The sequence below is a fragment of the Triturus cristatus genome, chromosome 7 (genome assembly GCF_964204655.1).
Source record: "Triturus cristatus chromosome 7, aTriCri1.1, whole genome shotgun sequence".
In the NCBI taxonomy this organism is placed as follows: domain Eukaryota; kingdom Metazoa; phylum Chordata; class Amphibia; order Caudata; family Salamandridae; genus Triturus; species Triturus cristatus.
The window spans coordinates 1,271,829,368-1,271,850,134 of NC_140590.1; the positions used below are offsets into that span (position 1 = coordinate 1,271,829,368).

At 46.0% G+C, this 20,767-nt stretch overlaps 1 protein-coding gene across 1 annotated transcript; it reads right to left on the minus strand.

Moving 5' to 3' along the window:
- Nucleotides 1–1,288: 1,288 nt before the first annotated feature.
- Nucleotides 1,289–20,348, minus strand: LOC146811805 (nucleoside diphosphate kinase B). The gene is made up of 5 exons (XM_085618796.1): nucleotides 20,234–20,348; nucleotides 13,175–13,311; nucleotides 12,721–12,822; nucleotides 4,556–4,668; nucleotides 1,289–1,533 (listed from the first exon to the last, which is right to left on the minus strand). Exons 2-5 carry the CDS (start codon nucleotides 13,307–13,309, stop codon nucleotides 1,410–1,412), a joined length of 474 nt encoding a protein of 157 aa, XP_085474922.1. The 5' UTR covers nucleotides 13,310–13,311; nucleotides 20,234–20,348; the 3' UTR covers nucleotides 1,289–1,409.
- Between the last annotated feature and the right edge of the window lie 419 nt (nucleotides 20,349–20,767).

Below are 20,767 nucleotides of genomic sequence, written 5' to 3' on the forward strand. Positions count from 1 at the left end.
GACTTTAACAGTGATTAGTGAGTTTCAGGATACAAGGTCTCCAATTTAGCCACATTCTCAAATATGTGCAAGTACAGTGAGCAGGGGGGGGGTTATATGTGGGCAAGTCGCTTTGATCCAACTCCTGGCCACATTTTGGCCAGCGATCCATCCGTGACCTTTTCCCCTGCTGTGTGTGTGCCACCATTTTCCTGTTGGATCGCAGTTGAGAGAGATAGTGGGTCTGAACTTTATCCAAGTTTGCGAGTCTATCGTTCACTTGTTCCATAGAGGCTAAATAAGGGGGCAGGGTCCTGCGTTTTGGGTCCAATTGAGGCAGCACTGTCAGTGTTATTTTAGAATTAATCTCGAGTGTCATGGAAAAGTTACTCACCCCCCCACCTCCCAGTGTATTTGAGAGCGTTGAGGAGCATAGTTGTCTCAAATCCTTAAAATAGCTTTAGAGGTGGCAGTGCGATTCTATTCAGCTCGTGGCAAAATATTTCCGAGGGCATTTAATAAGCTTTATTCATCTACACCCTGATTTCAGTGTGTGCCTTTGATGCAAGAGAAAAGGTGGATTGTTAGAAGGGGGGGGGGGGGGGGTCACTTCTGGCCGTCAAGTCCCGTCTGCTCTTCCTTAGGGGTGGGCTGTCCGCTTGAGGTGAAACAAATACATGTTAAGTGAATCTGGGGGGCTGCTTTGACCATTTCCTAGCACATAGATTCTAAGTCTGCTGGGCGGGGTTTGGGGTGTTGCCCGGGTGAGCATCATGCTTTGGGTAAAATCGGCGAGGTCTGTAGTAGGCTCTCCAGCACGACTACCCCCCAGCTGGCCAGATTGAGTAGTCCATGGTAGCATCTACTCGGCCTGTGTCTCGACTGCCCCCCATTACAGAGGAGATTCTGTATTAGAGGGCTGCCTCACCTTTGCTGGCGCTGGCTGCAAGGCGGCTGCCTGGGCGCGTGCCCACTGTTCGAATCGAAGAGGATAGAATTAGTCCTCACAAAACCGACCTACCAATTGTTCATTGGTGAACAAGGGGCGGAAGGTGGTATAGGAACCAAGAGCTGAGCCTGGCGCCTCCACGTCTGACGGCCTGCGCTGCGGGACTCGGCTGTGCACTTCATAGCGCTTCCCAGGTGTGGCAAGGGCCGCCTCCTGGAGCCCAGCGCCTGCTGGTAATAGCAGTCCCAAACAGCGCTACCATAACGGATCACCCCTTCAAACTATTTCGAATTCTGTGAACATTGCATCCAACAAAACAAAGATCCATGCGCGGTCACAAAACACCCAAAAAAGCAAGGATTCCCGGCAAAGAGTTTATTACAAATTGCTTCGAGCTGAGAACTACAAGGCAATAAAAGCGTAAGGTGCTCCCTCCAGGGAATTGTCTTGAAACGAAGAGGCGATGAAGGGACCGCGAGCCTCAGTTCCCCTCGTTGATCCATTCGTTGGCGCAGCTGGTGTAATCGATCAGCTCTTCTGGCTTGAACCACAGGTTGATCTCCTTTTTGGCACTTTCCACTGAGTCACTGCCATGGCATATGTTCCTATGGGAGGAAACAGACATGTTAGTCCAAACACCAGAACATACATTTTCGATGCAGTCTTTACGACTGCATGATGGGTTTACAAAATGAAGTGTCAACATGGGAGACATTTAAAAACTACACAAATTGAATGACAGTCAGTGGGTGGACATAGGGCTTGGCAGAAAATGTGTTTGCTGTACAAGTAGCTTTAACATCGCAGAGCGTTTCATTCATGATCTGCATGTATCAGCACAATATACATTTGCCTATAGCCAGGGACTGTCCTTACAGCAATATAGGACTAGGAGGGAGATGGGACTGGTGTGCATATATTTATTGTCCTTCACCCCCACACAAAAAGCTTACGTTGAGCAACTAGGGAAAAGAAAAGCTGAAATAGGTGGCCAAGAAAGAATAAAAAGAAGTTAAAGCAGGCCAGTTTCCATGGTTCACCAAATTGAGTTAAGGCCTTGAACAAACATGTTTCAAATCAGTAGCATATGGCATTCATGGTCATATCTAGCAACATCTGGGTGGGCCCCGAGGCTGGCACGAGCTACAGGTCCTCGAACATGGGGACAGGGCTAGTTTGCCTCTGATGTCCCAAAGTCCATCTGTCCTTCAGCAATGGCCTCCACCATACTGGTGGAGCAGTAACCGGCTGCTCAGTAAGGTGGAACTGGGAGAGCAAGATTAGAAACCAATCACCCAGCAGCAGAAGAACCCTATCCAAGTCAGGGCTTTACTTTAGAAAAATCACTTTAAACTAATAAAATACTACAAAGGTACCGATCAAGCAAACACTGGCATGTAGGTTACTGCGCCTCTATTCTGCCCTCCATCACCGTTTGAGTGTTGCTCACAAATTCACCTAGGCAGTTTGCTTCTAGCATGGACAGTATTATGCATGTATCAAGCTCAAGCCACTCGTCAGTAAGAGGACAGTTCAACAAATCCCCGTACAGTCCCCCCCACAGGTCTTACTTCCACAGCAGGAGTCTCCCCTCCCGTTTCTGGGACGGAGAGGGAGTGCCAGCTCTAGGCTTGCCTGCATTAGAGCACAACCCAGACCCCGATAACTACAGACCTGCATAGGTACGGACATTGGCAGAGACTCATGGTGGGAGTCTGCCTTGCTTCAGGGTGTCTGCTGGGGTCAATAATTCAGCCACAAAGGGTGGAGTCCGATCCGCATGAGTGCATGTGAAACATCCTTACCATGCATATGCTTTTACGTCGGCCTTTACCACGCATTGCGCATACACCCATATGGGTGGTAGGTAAAAGGCATATGTTGGAAAAGCCTAGCGTTCCCCAAAAATGCGGGTTAAAAAGTGCTCTAAAGGCATGCAGAGTATTTCCCTGCGTTGTTCCGTCATACAAACAGAGGGCAGCCGCAGGCACATTTGTTAAATGCAAAGAGGCAGTTTTGTTGCAGCAGCCTTCTGCTTTAGGAGATCTGGTCACAGCAATGCCTGCTGTCAGACTGCCACTTCCGAGGCTCCACTTTAATACAGTCAAACCACATATTGGTATTCTCAGGAAGAACTGGAGAACAGCCAGCAAAATACGTTTAAAAGGCGAACAACTCAAAACCAGGCCTCGGATGAGTACTTTGTTGCAGGGTGCCCAAAACAGCAGGGTAGTTTCCAGCTAGAGCACCCACAGATGTACAGAGGTGTGAGATTTCAGTACCCGTCAGCCACAATGGACATTGTGAACGGTAAACACCATAGGCTGGCCTCCACTAAAGAGATCCTTTTCATATTGAAGGAAAGCTCCTATCAGCAAAAGGAGGAACTGAATTTTGAATGGAGCCTTTTCTACTTAGTCTTCATTTCAGTGGCTAGGCAGTCTCCCTCAACTTCAATACAATTTTATCGTGTGGGGAAAAACCTCACCTCCATCCTGTGCCCAGGAACATACCAGGGGCTTCCAAAATGGCACACACGCGTCAATTACTTTAGCTCACTCACACAATGCATGTACCCCACAGGTAGATGTTAGTGCATAGATACAGAATTTTACACAAGTGGGCCAGCACTCCAGTGAATGATAGTCAAAACTATGGAGTCACAAAACACTGTCCACTGCCCCCCACTACATGCTAAACCCATGACTGACAGGACTGTGGCAGTAGAATGAGTACATGCTCACTGAGCCTCTCCAGGTTAAAGGCAGGCCTATGCTTCCGCACACTAGATTGGTGATCGGCTGCCGCTAGGGCAAAAACTATGAAACATGAGTCGACACTCCGGCAGGTCCACTTGCATGGGGTAATCTTGTTGGCCTGCCATGCACCAACACGTCACTAGTGTGCAGGCCTGTGAAGCAAGAGTTTCTCCAGACTAAACAAAAAGGCTACAATGTTTGGCTCCTTACAATCTCAAGCAGGTGGGTAACAGATGAAGCCTCCTGAAAAGTTATAACTCAAAGGGACTTGGATAAGGAAGCAAACTATTTAGTTTAAAAGGCACTGCAGTGAGGGCAGATTGAAAGGATGGCTGCCAATGAATGCCCATAAAGAAATAAATGCCCCTGCATCTATAAATAAAGATACAAGCCAAGGAGGCTCGAGTCAGAAAACATTAGCCCAGCAAATCTAAGACAGTCATTAAATGATCAGTAACAGACTACAGCCCATAAACTGCACAGAAGTGAGGGCTTGGATTGCACGACATTCAAAACCAAAACCAGTATATTTCTAGCACAATTGGACACTGTACACCAGTAATTCTTTAGAAACTGCAAACTTCGTATACAGGCAGTTGTATTCTTATTTGGATTAAGTTTACCAGAAATGCACTCTGGGGCCAAGGAGAGGCGGGTGGTTATTGCAGTAATTAACCCACAGGGATACACACTGGGACTACAAAATGTTCCTTCAACGTCACTTAATCACACGAGAGCAATAATGCGACTAAGAGGGATGCGCTCGTCAGGGAAACCCGTTCATTTACGCATGGAGCGAGTGACTCATTGGATTTGGCCCAAGTAGTCTCTCCATGGGCCCCACACACACACCATTTCCATTGCTTACCTGCCAACCTGGATGCAGAAGTCTCCACGGATGGTCCCTGGTTTGGAATCAACCGGGTTGGTCTCTCCCAGCATTACCCGGCCAGTCTTCACCACATTATATCCTTCCCAGACCTGCAAGAAATAAAGCTGTAAGTTTCAGGCTCTAGACACCCCTCAAAAGCAATCTATGGAACATGGCCATTTCAATATGAAGCATGTTTGTCCACTGTAATTCCACTGCACAGAACTCTTAATGTTCACATTCTACCAGTAAATAATGCATGGCGTTCACGTGCAGTGAATTCTGAAGTTAAACTGCCCTAGGAATCACATACAAAATATTAAAGCTAGTGAAAACTAATCGGGGTGATTTTAATACTTGGTCCCTGCTCACTGCACAACTGAATGCTAGGGCATCTGAAGGTGTCAAATTGTGCGGAAGAGTGCCAAGAAAAAAAAAAACAAGCCGTGGCATAGCCAATAGGTCTCGCCTTTGGGACCTTAGTGTTTGGCCATGCAACAGTTGTTGTTGCACCAAGGATATTGTGCTGCATAACTAAATACTTATAAGGTCTCAAAGGCGAGACCTATTGGCTATGCTAATGCTAGTTTATGCAGTGGGTGTGGTCATACTTTCTCATTGTTAATCTGGAGCTTTTTCCGGTTAGGGGGTTTATGGTGGCTGGCCCCATCCTCGTGCACTCTTCTCAGCAGTAAAGTGTTGGACGTGAGGGATAGTGGTAGGTGCGGTTTTCTGATTTACCTCCCCCATCAATTGTAAATCATGTGTTGTGTTTAAGAGTCTCGAGCCACAGGAGCCCTAACAACGTGTACAAGAGTCTCCGTTACACAACTAGCCCAGTGCACCCAACCCCTTCAGCAGTTAGTGGGGGTTATGCCCCCTCGTCCGTGCAGCTTTAGTGACTGGCATCACTCTATGTACACAATGTTAAGACTGCTTTTAGTGTGGGCTCTGCGAATCTTTTAAAGGTTTGCAGAGCTCAAAGACTGCTGAAATATTAAATTGTTCATTTCCAGCAACTAGGCTGCGTCCCCTAAAAGTCCTTTGACCACTTCTTGTCGATTGTTTTGCTTTTAAAGGTATAGCAAAAGTACAGAACAGTATTGCGACAAGTCTCGAAAAAGTTACAGGATTTGCCTCCCTGGGCACATTCTATTTCCGCTGTTTCTCTGCTGGGGTCTGGGAGGTGTACAAAACTGCTGCTCTACTGTAAAACCTTTGAAAGGTGCAAAGAAATAACCCCAAAGTCAGTAGCGGAAAACTTTCTGGATGCCCCTGAAGTGAATCACACTTTTTCGAAGTTTAACGCAGACTAATGGAACAGTGCAAAAGTTAATAGCTAAACAATCAAGCACTAGCAAAGCCAATGTTTTGTTTCCATTTAGAGTCCAGCTTGAATGAACCATAAAAAAATATAAAGAAAAATCACGGTTGAGTAGAAACCCCGTTAATCGAACAGGATTGGTTCTGTGCAGTGCACCTGTGGGATAAACAATTGAATGTGCGTCAATTCAAATTACTTCTGAGGTGTAAAAGCCCCTTGTGTGATCTAGTGCAATATTTCCGTTGGACTGACAGGATACCGAATAGCCATGGATAGAAGAGATGAGCGAGAAGTGCTCCCTTTGGCGCACTGAAAGCCCACTTCAAATAGATTTTAAAGAGCTGGTAACAGTAGGTAAAGCATGTGCGCCATCCAGTGAGACCTAAAAAGGTTTGTCCTATGAATGAGCTGATAGATGTGTAACTGCAGAGGCGGGACCACTCGCTCCTCCGTTCGATATGTACATTGCTGCATCCATGTATATGTCTTCGGGGTGTTCATGTGAAGTGTTACAGGGTTTTAAGTTTGTACACACGAACATGCTTGCTGCTCACCGGTGAAAGAACAGATACACGATTACAACCACAGGCCGCCAGGTGTGCTCCGAAGAGGATTGTACACAGCCAATACGTCTATAGCAAGTGTATTTACCCAATATAATGTACTCAGATTGCTACGGATTTCCAGAGGGCGAGGGTCCCCTGCTGGGCCTGAGGGGCCCAGTGACCGCTCTATGCACCCTGCGTGCCATCAGTGTTTCTGAAATGCACCCACATGACTTTATCCCCACCCAGGGGGTGACTTTAGAAGCATGGAACTGACATGGAAGTGTGCAATTATGAATCTGGGAAATGATGCAGACTGAAAATGTTTTCAATGCGAGGCGCTGTACCCTACATTCCGAGGCAGGGGTGGGTGCTGGAATAGAGGGGCGGGTGGGGGCTGTTCTCTCAATCCCAGTGGTACCCTGTGTGTGCGCGCGCTTAATGTAATGTCCGTTCACGCTCTCCACCGCTGCATGTCGAGCTGGCCTGTTAGGTCTCGCCTGACCCAGCGCATGCGCTGGTCTGGCAAGACTTATTGAGAGGGCTCCAAAAATTGCTACCAGGCCAGCCTAGAGCTATAGTGCAGGTGCGCGGGCGCATTACCGCAATTACTTTCGCGGCCGCAATGCATGGCCAATAGGTCTCGCTTTTGGGCCCTTATAAGTATTTAGTTATGCAACTGCTGCATGGCTAAACACATAAGGTCCCAAAGGCGAGACCTATTGGCTATGCCAATGCTTGTTTGTATGCCTCCTCTCCACTCCAGCCGGGTCCCCGGGCCCTCTAAGGCCGCGTCTTCTTTTGCAGCTAATGCCAGGGATGTGGATGGAGGGCATGGCATTTACAGTAGGCCCTGCAGGAACCAGTTGTCAGTTTTGCGCTCTATCCATTTATATGAATGTTTGAAAAACATCTGAACGTTAAGACCTTATGACCGTAATAAAATACATTGGTTCATCGTTGTGGAGCACATTACCATAAAAATAAAAACAAAAATGGGCACACTTGGATGGAACGAACTGTTATTCGAGTGATTTAAGTATAATTACAATAAACTGCCAGACATAATATAACGCAAGGGTCCTGTACACACTGCCGAGGCTGGGGTGGGTGGTGGGAGTTTGTCACAGCTCCTTGAGGCTGGTATTGGCAACTGTGCAGAATGAAAACAGACAGTGAAGGTGCACGTCCCCTGCACAGTTTAGTAAGCAGGGCATTGCAGCGCTATGGAAGTCTGTGCTGACATCACACGCACAAGGCGCTGCTTCTGTCCGACACCTTGATGAATGCGGGAGGGGAGTGAGCGCGGCAAACGTGCTATTTAGAACAAGATGGTGTCACGGTCCACAGTCCATACAGATACGCGCATGCTGTCTGCTTTGGACAGATGGCGAGAACAGGGATCTTTGCCCATGCAGATGCGTGCATGTAAGCATGGATTTCAAAAGGTCCTCTCCATGGCGAGAGCAGCGCATGCGTGGCTTTTGCCAGGCGAGACCTAAATAGGGATATCACACGGTCCCTGTGGAGGATGTGTAGCCTTTCACTTCCACTGCAATAGGTTAAGGAACCCATCTTACAAGTAAGGTTTGTTTATGCATTTAATGTAAGTTTCATTTCACCAAAATATTTTCAAAAATTAAGGCAAGCATTCAGTAATAACAACAAGTTAAGGTGCTCCTATTTAGTGATGGCGCAGTGACAAGGATAGTGAAAATTGTGGCAACAGCCCTACAATCTGTGTCAAACTATCGATGCATCATTGTGTAAACAATGCTAATGGAATTCTGAATCTTTAAAACTGCAACACAAACTTCAACAGTTGCCGGTCCTTATGGCCCTCGGGGAAACGAGTGATAAGTGATTAATACGAGACCAGACCAAAGCCATCACAAGGATTGGTATTGTGTCAACTCTGTAGCCGGAATGAAGCCAAAACTACAGGCCAACAAAACTACAGTTCTGTGGAGTACAAATAAAAAAATGATCTTCACATTATCATAAACAATTTAGATAGTATCTTTCAACTTGGATACCAAAAGAACACGAACAAACTAAAATTTCAAAAGAAAATTACTTCATACCTGCCAGATACAATCAAAATGTATTATATTTTCTAAGGCTGTCTAAGCAAACAGTTACATATAGTACCGTGAAATAAGTGCTCAGTGACGGGTGATGTGAATGCATTATATACAGGTGTGAGTAATTTACAAATTAACAGACTGGATTTACAATTAGGAAAAAAGAAATTGAGGGAAAAGGGTCAGAACAAATTAAGTCAATGTCTCCGGTAGAAGGCACAAGTGCTCATCATTCTGAACCATGTGACCTGATGTAGCTGAGCCAATGTGTAACGCAGACGTTTCGACCCGGACGACAGACTAAATTCATTGACGTCATGGCGGGTCTTCAAGGCTAAGGGCTGGGAATTTTAATATTTTGCTGAAATCGAAATTACATTAACAAACCTTACTTGCAAGAGTTCCTTAAGAAACTATTGCCTTGGAACTTAAAGGATACACTTCACCAACAGGTATCACCTGTGTTAATCGAGGTGCACCCCAGCATACTGGGTTGTCCCCTTACATGAGTGGATATCAGCTTGCACCCATGTTTCTCGGGTGGTTCTGTGCAGCATATACCTCAATGAAAGTAGGAAGAGCAAAACTAAACACAGAATGACCATCAAGGTACTTTTATTTTGCTCTTTTTTGCCCTTTCTCCCAACTAGAGTATATATTGCTCCCCCTTCTCAGCCCAACAAAGAATGCAGCTGGCCAGGGTAAGCTTTAAGCAGCAAGGTTAAAAAGTGAACTAAAGGGCCTATGCTGCATTTTGCCAGATAGATCGTTCCAAAGAGGAATGATTTATAATAAAAAAATATTTTAAAACGTGCAGTGTAGCCGGCAGCTGCTCTAAATATCCCCACGAACTCTGGTGCAGTGTGCACGTCAGACAAAAAGACGAGAAACCACCAGGATCATAGTCTTTAACTGATGGCCGAACGAGCGCTGTCAGTTAAGACATTTATTCAGGTGAAAGGCCAGTTTGCTTCATCACAAAAAATGACATTAAGGCGCCAAGAATGTGTGGATGTGGAACAAACTCAAATCATTTGCACATCTTACCAATGGTAAGGAATTCTTAAAATGAAGCAGAAAATTGGTGACATGGTAAAGTTCAAAACAAAAATTAAGGTTAACACCCACAGGTTCTTGCTGAACGATACCAAGAAATGAGTAAAGAAGCCACAGCGCCCCGTAATGAGGTCAGGTGTTCAATTGGAATGATGGCGAGTTTTGGGCCTTCTCGGGGTGTTTGTAATCGGGGTATTCGCATGGTGGTTTGTATGGGTGAAATGTCTTTTAGCCCTTGCGGACTTCAGCTGAAAAACAGCTGCTGAACAGAGTGTGGTGCAGGTCTCCACCTCTTCTTGAATGTAACCATGTAAGATGTGCCAATGCCAGCTCCGTGTACACAGCCGAAGCATAGTTTTCACATGTAGACTATCCTAACTATTGCAACCGATTGCTTCCACACCCTCAGATGTATGCCCCCAGCGAGTGTCACCAAAGACTCCAATGCTCCTTGTGTCAGTAGGAGGCACCATGTGGTACTGCAGCAGTATCATAGTGCCATGAAGTGACGGCCACGCAAGCACCACCCCTGCGCACTAACTGGTCCTTGGTTTCTGTACCACTAGACCGATCGCTCCACAAACCGTCCCAAGCTGTGCCTGGGACGAATTCTGCCCTGAAGAGGTCAGGATTCAAGCTGTGCAGGAAAAGTGGCAGGGCCTGCATGATATGTGCTTACAATACTGGGCCTCCAGTCAAACTCGGTCGTGTAGCATGCAAGTCTCATGTCCGGGAGCAGGAGGCAAAGCTGTAAAATCACCAAGAGAAAGAATGCTTTTACGAGAGGTTCTGATCTTGATCAGTCTCGAGTTCAGTCCCCATCATTTAAGTCTAACTCGAGTTCTCCTGGCAAGTTGAACATAGCACAAGAAAGCCGAGCAGGAATATCCCTCCACTGAGTCTGGTAAGAGGTCGCAGCATCACCCGAAGGATTGGATGTTCTGATTAAGCCGATCCTTGCAGGCCCCACATTCCCTGGGCCACCATGGACCCTGTAGCAGATCACCAAACAGGAAATGCAGCAAATGTTACACTCGACACCTTCATGTCCTAGAAAGGGACCGCCCCTTGCTCGACCTCTACCAGCAGGCGGTGCAAATCCTTGGGCCCCATTCTTTGGCCCATACTGAAGCTGGTCAGCAGAGACCCAGGTGCCCATCAACCTTCGCGCTACAAGAAATCGATGTGGCCTTGAAAGCCTACCAACCATCAAGGGAAGGCTGCTGCATGTCCTAAAAGACGGGATTCAAATGGTACTGCAACATGCAGGACAGGGTGGGGTCCTAGATTATGTGGCAGAACCAGTATTCCTGTGGTCATCACCCACCTATCAGAGTCTGAGTATCAGAGTCTGAGGAGTAGGTCAGATGTTGGCTGGTGACGAGTAGTCTCCAACGCGAGGTTGCCCACAGCATTTTCTATCAGTGGGTATTGCCCTGGCAAGACCAGTCCGCTACATCAAGAACACGGTGCCTCCTCTGCAGAATGCTGAACAAACCAGGCACCATACTGACAGCGCAAGGACTTTATCCAAAGCTTCTGAGCAGTAACCCTCTAATCCAGCTAGCCCTTCAGGAGGTCCTCCTGTCTCAATAGGGGGCTGCATCCAAACCTCCGTAGACTGGCAAAATAAGGTGGTCTGGGGCAGCGTTACTCATCTGCACCCTATGCAGGCCAAACGGATACGGTTTGCTTTGCAATTGGCCAACATAGCAGTGGTCTCCCATTAAGGGTTACTTTTGGCATTTCCCCGACTAGCCTCATTAAATCAGTTGCACTGCATTTCCCGAAGGCCCCCCCCTCCCCAACACGTTCCCACCAAAATCATTGTCAATTATCTGTGGGACCTAAGCGGAGTCCTGACATTCCTAAGCGCATGCCATTCAAGCCCATGCAGTTGCGAGCTGCCGCTTCTGACAATCTCTTGTTTACGCTGCACAAGTGCCCTACAGCCATGCAAGAATGAAATTATAAAAGAAAGTTATATTTGATGTGGGGTGAGAAGAGAACTGTTCAGGTCGCTAGTCCTCTGAATTAAACCATCTATTCACGGGCAAAGGAGGAACCCCACGACCTTCCCAAAGGCCTGCGACTCGTTCTATTAGGGCCAAAGCGCCTATTGTGTTGGAAAGGGCGACAATTCTAGATGTGCCAGGCTGGAAGTTGAACATTGGTACACGTCACCTTCAAGAAACTACTGCTTTGACAGCCAGGTCTGAGGGACATTCCTCTTGGTCCTCCAGAAGTCCCAGCGTGACTGATCTGAAAGCCCCCCCTCAATCATAATGACCAAGCTACGCCCCTGGACATGAGTCAAGACCCTCCACCAATGGGCTGTGCATTCTTCAGGTGAGGAATCTGTAGGTAGAAGTATCCAGACAGTGAATGGAATTACTTGGAGAATACTCCGTCTACAGATTACTCACTGTTCTCCCACCTCTGGGACAGAGACCTGAACATCATACGGTTGAAGCATCGATGTTCACAGCATGTCTGAAGCAATGGAAGGCAAGACAAATTGCGAAGCTTGTCAGTGAGCAGGGGTGGTGCTTGTGTGAAGCTTCCCTCCATCACCCAGTATGAAGTCACCATGGAGCCTTATCTTGCCCCATACTGACAAAGGGAGCATTGCCTGGGGGGGCAGGGGGAATCTCTGGATCCAGTATGGTGCGTTGGAATATTCCAGGTGAGGAATCTGGTTATAGTGTTGATTATACACTAGAAAGGGGTTACCAGTGATGAGTATGAACTGTGAAAGAAAGAAACACGAGTAGGTGTTCGTTGGTTCAGGTGCAAAACTAATGTACAGCACATTCAGAACCCTGGCAAGCTCATTCAAGGGCCATACAGAGTGGCTTTTCGCTGGGTAATAGTTAAATCTTAGAAACCAAAGCATTATAAAAAATTAGGATTAGGTGGCTGTTAGGGTATTACAATTGATCTTTATTACTTTGTGACTTTTGTTCCACATTCTAGAGAGTGAACTAGAGCCATCGCAAGTGTTGATCAGTATGCGGAAATGTGAGTTCTAGGTCAGCACACAATTAGGATTTAAAAAAAAAAAAAAAACACGTGGTCAGTTTAAAATGCAGGAGTAACTCCATATTTTCAGAGCAGCAAGTGTATACACTCCATAAACCCGGATAAACTCACCATAGGCACAACAGGGCCGGAGCCCATGTATTTCACCAAGCCAGGGTAGAACGGGCGATCCTTCAGGTCAATGTAATGTTCCTTCAGATGTTCACTGGAGGCCTGCAAGCAGCAAAAAAGTGTGGTTAGGGTGTGGCCAGTCGCAACCCTGTTTATGCCAGTGATCGAAGAACAGCAGTATGAACCCAAAATTAAAGTGGATCACTACCCAACGTGTATGGTAAGTCCGAGCCAATCACTTTATTTATATTTATTATTTCATTTTATAGGGCGCAACAGCTACCCAAGAAGCGTTTCCCGGCGCCTAGACACAGCAAGTTAGAGGACAGGAGAAAGGGTATTAGGCTATTGAGAATTATTGTTCAAATAGCCAGGTCTTGACATACTTTTCCTCCCTTCGGATGAAGGGAGGGAGCGTGGCACACAAAACGTAAACAAACCAAAATCTACTCACCTGCATAAACTTCATGGCCACCAGTCGGAAGCCCTTCTGCTCAAAGCGCTTAATTATCTCCCCCACCAGGCCCCGTTGAACACCATCTGGCTTGATGCAAATGAAGGTGCGTTCTGTGATACCATTACCAGACATGTCTCTAGAAGCAAGCAAGAGGGTGTTACAAAAATTAACGGATGGTAATTAGGTGGGCACTGAAGAAGAAATCAGTAAGATAAATGGGGCTACAGAGAACTTCAAATAAAATGTAAACCTTTGCACAAAAACAGGGTTTAACTAAAGTGCCGCAATTAATTATGACCATATCATTACAAGAGCACTTTACAGAAAAGCAGGAGTTAGTCCAATCAAAAGCACAATTAAACAATACCAGGAGATTCTAGGATAAAGTTAAAGATCCAGATTAAATCATTTGAGGGCTGTCAACTTTAAGGCCTCAACTCACTAGCCGTTAGGCCACATCCTTTACCCAATAAGTTTAATACATTCCACCAACTACTGCAGGGGATAAAGTACCTCTTTCCATACACAAGATTATTGCAAGTAACAATTTCCATGACCATAGACAATCGAGGCTGAAGGCAGACTTCCTTAACAAAGTAATGGAACTGACATGACCTGCAAGATCCTTAAAATGGACAGCAAAGGTTATTTTATTCCTTATAATACATGGAGAGTTCCGTTTTCCTTGTTTAAACTGCTGCTGAATGACGCTCTTAATGGTGTGCCTTTCACATCGACTGCTGGAAGCAAGTATTGAGAGGTCAGAACTTAACTGCCACAACTTAATCAGCTACCGAGTTTATTACAGGTGACTGGAAATGTCACAACTCCACTGCAATATATGGAAGTATCCCTTGCCGTATATTATATGGCTATTTATTGCAAGTCACCACGGAGTTCCTTGACCATATAGAGCAACATGGCTGAACGACATTCCTTTATAAGGTCATGTAACTTGCAATATCCTTCTAATTTACAGCAGAGAATACTTTACTTATATTATGGCCGCACAATCGGCTTCCAACAAAATGCCAAAGTCCTTTGTGTTGCTCTTTCATGTGAAAAAACAAGGTGTGTAAATGTAAATTAGAATATCTAGTGCAAAATTAAACTCAAAATTACAGCTCGATCTGTTGCTTAAAATTAGAAGTTTATTACAAGTTAAATATTTAAAAAGCTGTAACTCTGAGTGTACAAGCGTGCAGTGATCTTATTTTTCCTACTGTTACATAAACCATGAAAGACATTGCCATAAACATTCCTGCTCATTGAGCATCTACAAAAACATTCGATTTTGAAACTGCAGCTTTAATAATGCTCCGTTTCCTACTTCTCTGGGCTGGAGGCTCTGGCAGCCACCGACATTAGAACCAAACTGTAATTTGTCATTACAGTTTAGCAGCTACGTCAGGTCTATTACAGGACATTAGGTGCGTCACTATTTGCCTGTAATAAGAAAATTGAAGATGGGCTTTCATACAAGGACTGCAGTATTCGTATTCCAAAAATTACGAAGGCCAACTGAGAATAGAACAGTACATACACTGCAGCTAAGAATTTCTCTTGTCAAAAGTTTCAGGAAAAAAATCCCTCAAGAGGACGCAGTTTCACATCCTAGGTTCACGTATTGGTAAGTGTAGACCGAGTTTTCCTTAAACTTACAATTTCAAGGCAGATGGCTAGCTTCTGGGAAAGGGATTCCAAAGTTCCCCTTGTCTACACTAGTCGAAAGGTGCATGAATGAAAAGCCAAGGCAGAGACCATGAATTGGTCGAGGTGGTCAAACTATATGCTGTAAACCTTGCGGCTGCATAGGCGACTGCTTTGTGAGAAGCACAAAGCAATGGGAAATTCTAATATTTAGTTTCCCTGACTCGTGTGTCGGCAAAGAATGCTTAGCTGAAAATCTGGGAGAGACTGGAAGCTTTTCTGGAATGGGGTCCCTTCTGCAATTGTAGGTTTTACAACTCTTAGAAGCAAAGAGCTTGCCAGGCTTCATGACTGAAGGTAGGCAGTTCAACACCGCAAGCAAGTTGAACACAGTTTCAATCAGGCAGTTGGACACAATCTGCTTTAAGCAGGTTCCGTTTTAGGTATTCAGTGAAGGAGTTACCAAGAAACCGGGCCACGAGGTAAATATTAGGGAAGGAAAGTCAGAGCGGAGTTGTATAGGTGCAAACATGTTATGGCATCAGATGAGAAAGAAGCCTACAGACTTTCTAAAGGCTGTAAAGGGTAAAGAGACAGCCAGTGCGCCGTCATGGAACACACAACCAAAGTCGGTTTGCTAAACAGGGATTTTCAGAAAATCCAAGTAGGGCTACAGCTCCACAATGTATACACTAGCCCATCAGGATAAATATGTGATGCCAGAAAGGACACATCTGTAAGCATCTCATGGCTCTCTGGGATGCCCATTAGAGTTTGGTAGGCGGATAACTGCTTTCAAGGACGGGTGAGCTGCCAAACTAGCCCAGCAATACCCAGGGCGCTACAGCCAGCGGCCAATCGTCATAACCTGCCCTACAAACCATCGAGGTCTGTCTGCTTCCTTCCTCTCCCAGGCAGAGGACAGGAACACTGGCCCACAAGCGCAGCCACCCCGGCAGGTGTTCTGATGACCCAGGAGAGCAGGCAATAGCAACTTTCAGCAGCACTGTCACAAACTAGGTCCAAAAAGCTGCTGCAGATCACAGACTGCAATCTTGTGGCCCAGGAGCTATAGCAGTCTGGAGCTGTAGGTAAGGGGTGCTTATGGCTAGGGGGGGGGGTTGTTTCAAACAATGCACCCACATGGATATCACCTTGGTGAGCGAGGTAGAAGGGTTGGCCTGGCTAGTTTGAAGAATGCTAAAGCCATCTTGTATTACTGATGATGCTTTAATATGCACACTGGAAAGGTACCTTACATACCCGAGCTTTATGAATACGGATCTAGCTGAGGGCAGTTCATATCCTGTGTGAACAAAGGAATCAGACAATACAATGAGTCAGTTCGGTCTAAAGAACTTTGGAAAGCAAAGCTGTACACAGCGGTGACGTGCTGTGCTTCTGTTATAAGCCGTTGGGGTGATACAAATCTGCTGAACTAATGCAGGACAAATGATTCAAGTACAAATCAAACCAAACATTAGTCACGAAGACTTCTTAAAAGAATAGAGGGATAAAGTCAAGCGGGATTAGGGGTAAAAAAAAATGTGAGCCTACACGATTAGTGGCTCTGAACAGATGTGGGCCTTTAGGAGCAGGTAAGCAAGGAGACTTTACAAGGTCAATGCAGACAGATTGGTACACAGTCCACCATCTGAGCCCAGGCGTCGGGGTTGATGGGAGTTTCCAAGCTCTAAGCAGCATTTTGCAAACAAAGTAAGCCAGTGTACTGAAGAGGAAAGAAATGTGGTCCAACCAGTCTGCTAGATGAGACAGGAGTTCAGAAGATGGACAAATGACTGAGGCGAGTGCAACGCCAACTCTTATTAATGAAACCTCGTTCTGCAGAAGTCCTCTACAAAATTCAAATTATTCTCAGAGAGGAGACCAACTTGCATCCGACTTGTAACACTTCAATAAACAACTGTTTGCTGATATCTGGGTTCTAACAGTAAGTAGGGGCTAGGCAGCAGCACACAAGCAGTTGTGCAAGATGGGTGTTTACTAGACTCCTGATGCGTGTGTTTAATCGGTGTGGAGTACCACCAGGCTCCGTACTCCTGACAAAGCTATGAGCTTAGTCCATAATACGGATTGGCTCATGTCTGAGAAAACAGGCCTTCGGTCCAACCAGAGCACATCTTGACTGCAGTAGAGCCCGAGATATCTCCTAAAGCATGCCTGTATTAACATGCCTCCTTGCACTAGCCATCCCAAGAGGCCTTTGCAAGCACCCAGACTTCATATTCCCTCCGACTGCGAGGGGGTGGGGCTGTCTCGAGCGCAGGGATTACTTCAATGCGCTAATCCTGGCTGGCTGATTTCAGTTATACAAAACGCTTTGCAAACCGTAAGCTCTGGCTGAAGCTTGAGGTTTGATGGCTGGGAAGGCACGCACAAAAGTCATGTCGCATATTCCAAGTCTGTCACCACAACTTCACTGGCATTCACAGCAGGCCACCGTTAGCACTACTTCATCGGCACGCACCCAGCAGGCCTTGCTGTCACCCCTGCTACACACCTAGTCGGCACCTGTCGGACAGTTAAACCATTTTTAACCAGGAAAGTAAGCAGCACTTATAATTGACAAACCTTAAAATGAGTACAGGCTGCTTAACATGTGCGATGTGAATAATCCTCATTTCTAACACCCAGAATATTAAGCTTCACAGCAAGAGACCTAGGGGCCTCACAAGAGGTACCATCTTTGGATGGAAGGCGCAAGAAGGTTCCAAGAGCATGGCCCCACAGCTGTGGTAACGCAGAGTCAGCAGGGTACATGTTTCCGTAGCAGTAGATATTCTCCGCAGTCAAGATAAATCCCAGAGGACCACCATAAGCCTGCTAGGCAAGCTCGCTGGCCGGCACTAGAGGCCTTAAATCCCCCAAAGAAAGGACCCGTCGCTGGGCTTCGCCTAAAGTCCCACTCAAAAGGAAACATGTCACGGGGAGAGAAAGCACTCCATGTTTCCTAATCCGTGTTCACCTCGCGCACAAATTTGGTTATGGTATCAAGTTTTTAAGAAGCGCGAACGAGCCCAAAACAGAGCTATACCGCAGGAGATCATTGTAGCCCGTTATGGCAGTGGCGTAACCAAACTAAGGGAGGGGCTCGCTCCGGACCCAGTCCGAAGCTCTCCGCCCTGGGGTCTGAGAATGCCGGAGGGTGCCCCCCGGAGGCACTCCCGCACTGCCTTAAGGAAAGCTACGACTTCAAGAACAGCAAGATACTGTGAAAACACATCATTGGCTAATAAACTAGTCTGCGATATGATAACAAGCGTGGAAGACCCCCCGGGAAAAAAAGTGTAAAACAATGGAGTTCTCAATAGACAAGATAGCGAAGGAGAACGAAAAGAACAAATACTACTACACCCCACTAAAACCAACACAAGCCGTATGAACAAGGAGCATACAGCAATTACGTTTTGACGTGACATAAGAGACCTACTCAGGCACAGGGTATTTCGCAAGGACTTTCAAGCACCTTTCTTAAGTCCATAGTTGTGAGGTAAGGGGTAGGCTTAACATTAGAAATAGTTAAGAAAATTGTTGAAAGTACATTTAAGGGTGAGCCGGTATCATGGTATAACACGTCTGGGAATGTTTATCTGACTTGCAAGTGGGAGTCCACAGTATACAATTGTGTACTGCAAGCAGTTTCTAAAATCCATATAGAGGCAGATGAGATCACTGCATGAGTAATAAATAATGTTGCTAAATGCAAGGCAACTTCATCGAGGGGAACTTAAGACAAGGGAGATCTTGAGTAGGCCTGACTAGTGTGTACAAGCAACCGGAGGAACCATACAGATTGTATGGTCCCTCCTATAGGCTCACAGTGCAACCGGTAGATCGGACCATGCTAAGATTTCCTTGGATACAGAGATAATCTTTTCACCCTAAAAAAGTTAAGGCAATACATTCCTATCTGAATTCTACATATTACTGCATTTGGGAAGCGCAAGTGGCGAAGAGTCATTCAGAAGATAGCCTACTTAAATCATTCCCAATGTCACTAGTGCAATTAGTTCGTTGCCATCCATGATGCCAAACACACGACCCCCACCTTAAATAGTCACCCGTCCATCGGCCTGTGGTGGACTGTCCACCCTCCCCGCTTCCTTACCTCCTCGCTCAAGCCGCTCCAATAGAAATTACACTGGAACCGATTTTCTACACCCTCACCTTCAAAATACCCTTTTAACTCAGCTAAACATCGCAACACCAATTCACACAGGCTCTTAAACTCTCAGAACGCACTTGGACGCGCCAAGAGAACTCGGGAAATGGTTATTCTTTGAGATGTTTTGAGTTCCTGGAAACTACCATCCGATCGTAAAACCCCAGCCCAGGTCATTATTTAGATTTCTTCCCCCCATCTCATTTAATATGATTCTTTTCAATTTGGCACAGCTAATCATTTTAATTAAAATATAAAATGAGTAAGCCTTCAACCATCCGACAAAATTAGCTACATACACTGTCAAGTGATCTACCACCATATGCTTCCACAAAATGCTAGTAGAATAGTCAGTGAATCATCACGGATCTACCACCATATGCTTCCACAAAATGCTAGTAGAATAGTCAGTGAATCATCACGGATCTACCACCATATGCTTCCACAAAATGCTAGTAGAATAGTCAGTGAATCATCACGGAAGCAAATGCTAAAATGGGTGGAGATCTATTAACACTAATTCTCAAAAGAAAAGGGTACTGGGGATTAACGCAAAACTGCACGTCTCCAGCCAATCCAAACAGATGAGAATGCAAGATAAAAGCATACATACTCTATATGTACTAAGTCGGAACGCGGCGAAACCCCGCCACCCCCTCTACAACCCAATATTCAGGTAGAGGGTGTGGCTCAACGACCAGAGCTGCCGACCTGGGGAACCAGGGGCAAGTAACGGGGTCGGCTCAACATACTGCAATTATGGGTGAATTGCTTAATCTTCTCCGTAACAAAAACGAATTCGTGTCCTTGTGTAATGTAACTAATGCTCGTGTACAGCGCTCCGATACTTTCGAGTAGAGGTCGCACTACATAAATAAATGCAACAACAAAAATGCAAAGTTAAGTAGTCTCACTGAACAGTGAGAGATAAAATAAAGATATCCAGGAAGAGGGGCCAGCTATCCGGAAGTCAGGAATGAGCCTATGGGGGGTAGGTATCCATTTCAACGGATCAAGGTGCTCAAAGATAGAATGGGTTCATGTGTAGGGAGGCGACGACAGTCAACCGAGTGGACGTCGTCATTCACTGTGCTGAAAGAGAGCGTGGGTAATCCTAAAGGAAGATCGGAACTAATACGGATTTAAAAAGAGGGGGGTGGCGCCGACACAAGAGTACAGAGGAGAGCGCATCCGGCAGCCTTGGACGTTAAAATCTGTTGTACCTGCTGCAGGGAGTGCTGTATTCTCCGTCAATCTAAGCAGTGCAGAGCGAGAGGGAGCAAAAGAGAGCGGGAGGAGGGGAAAATGGGCTTTATATAGCTCCAGTGAATTGCCGGCACTGTTTCGCCGGTTCTCATTAGCTCAGATGGCCTGCTAAATGCCCCTTTCCGTACATGTTATTGGCTGGAGATGCTTGACTGAATTCGGTAGCCACGCCCACGTATCGCTTTACCCTGTGAGGGAGAAGCAGGATGATATGATACGTTCCGTGAAGCAAGACTGGAATGACTAGTCCCCGTTAGAAGAATAAACCTTAGCGACGACGAAGCACCACGTGACGACCATTTAAAATCCAGTCTACGTGCGGCAGGATTTGGTGTGCTTTCATCGTCGATACCATCCGCTGTTGAATATTATTTTCTATGAAATTCGTGTAATTCCTTGCGCCTGTGTGGACTGGGTTGTTTCTTATCACAAAATACTGTTCCTGAAAGGTACACCCAGTTAGTTTGTAGGCGCTTAGTAGGAGCTGCGAA

Excerpts from the sequence above, each read along its gene's own strand:
- LOC146811805 (XM_085618796.1), bottom strand. The coding sequence starts at position 13,309 with ATGTCTGGTAATGGTATCACAGAACGCACCTTCATTTGCATCAAGCCA. Across the intron at positions 4,669-12,720 it reads CCGGCCCTGTTGTGCCTATG|GTCTGGGAAGGATATAATGT; the intron begins GTGAGTTTATCC and ends TATTTCTTGCAG. Across the intron at positions 1,534-4,555 it reads TTCTGCATCCAGGTTGGCAG|GAACATATGCCATGGCAGTG; the intron begins GTAAGCAATGGA and ends TTCCTCCCATAG.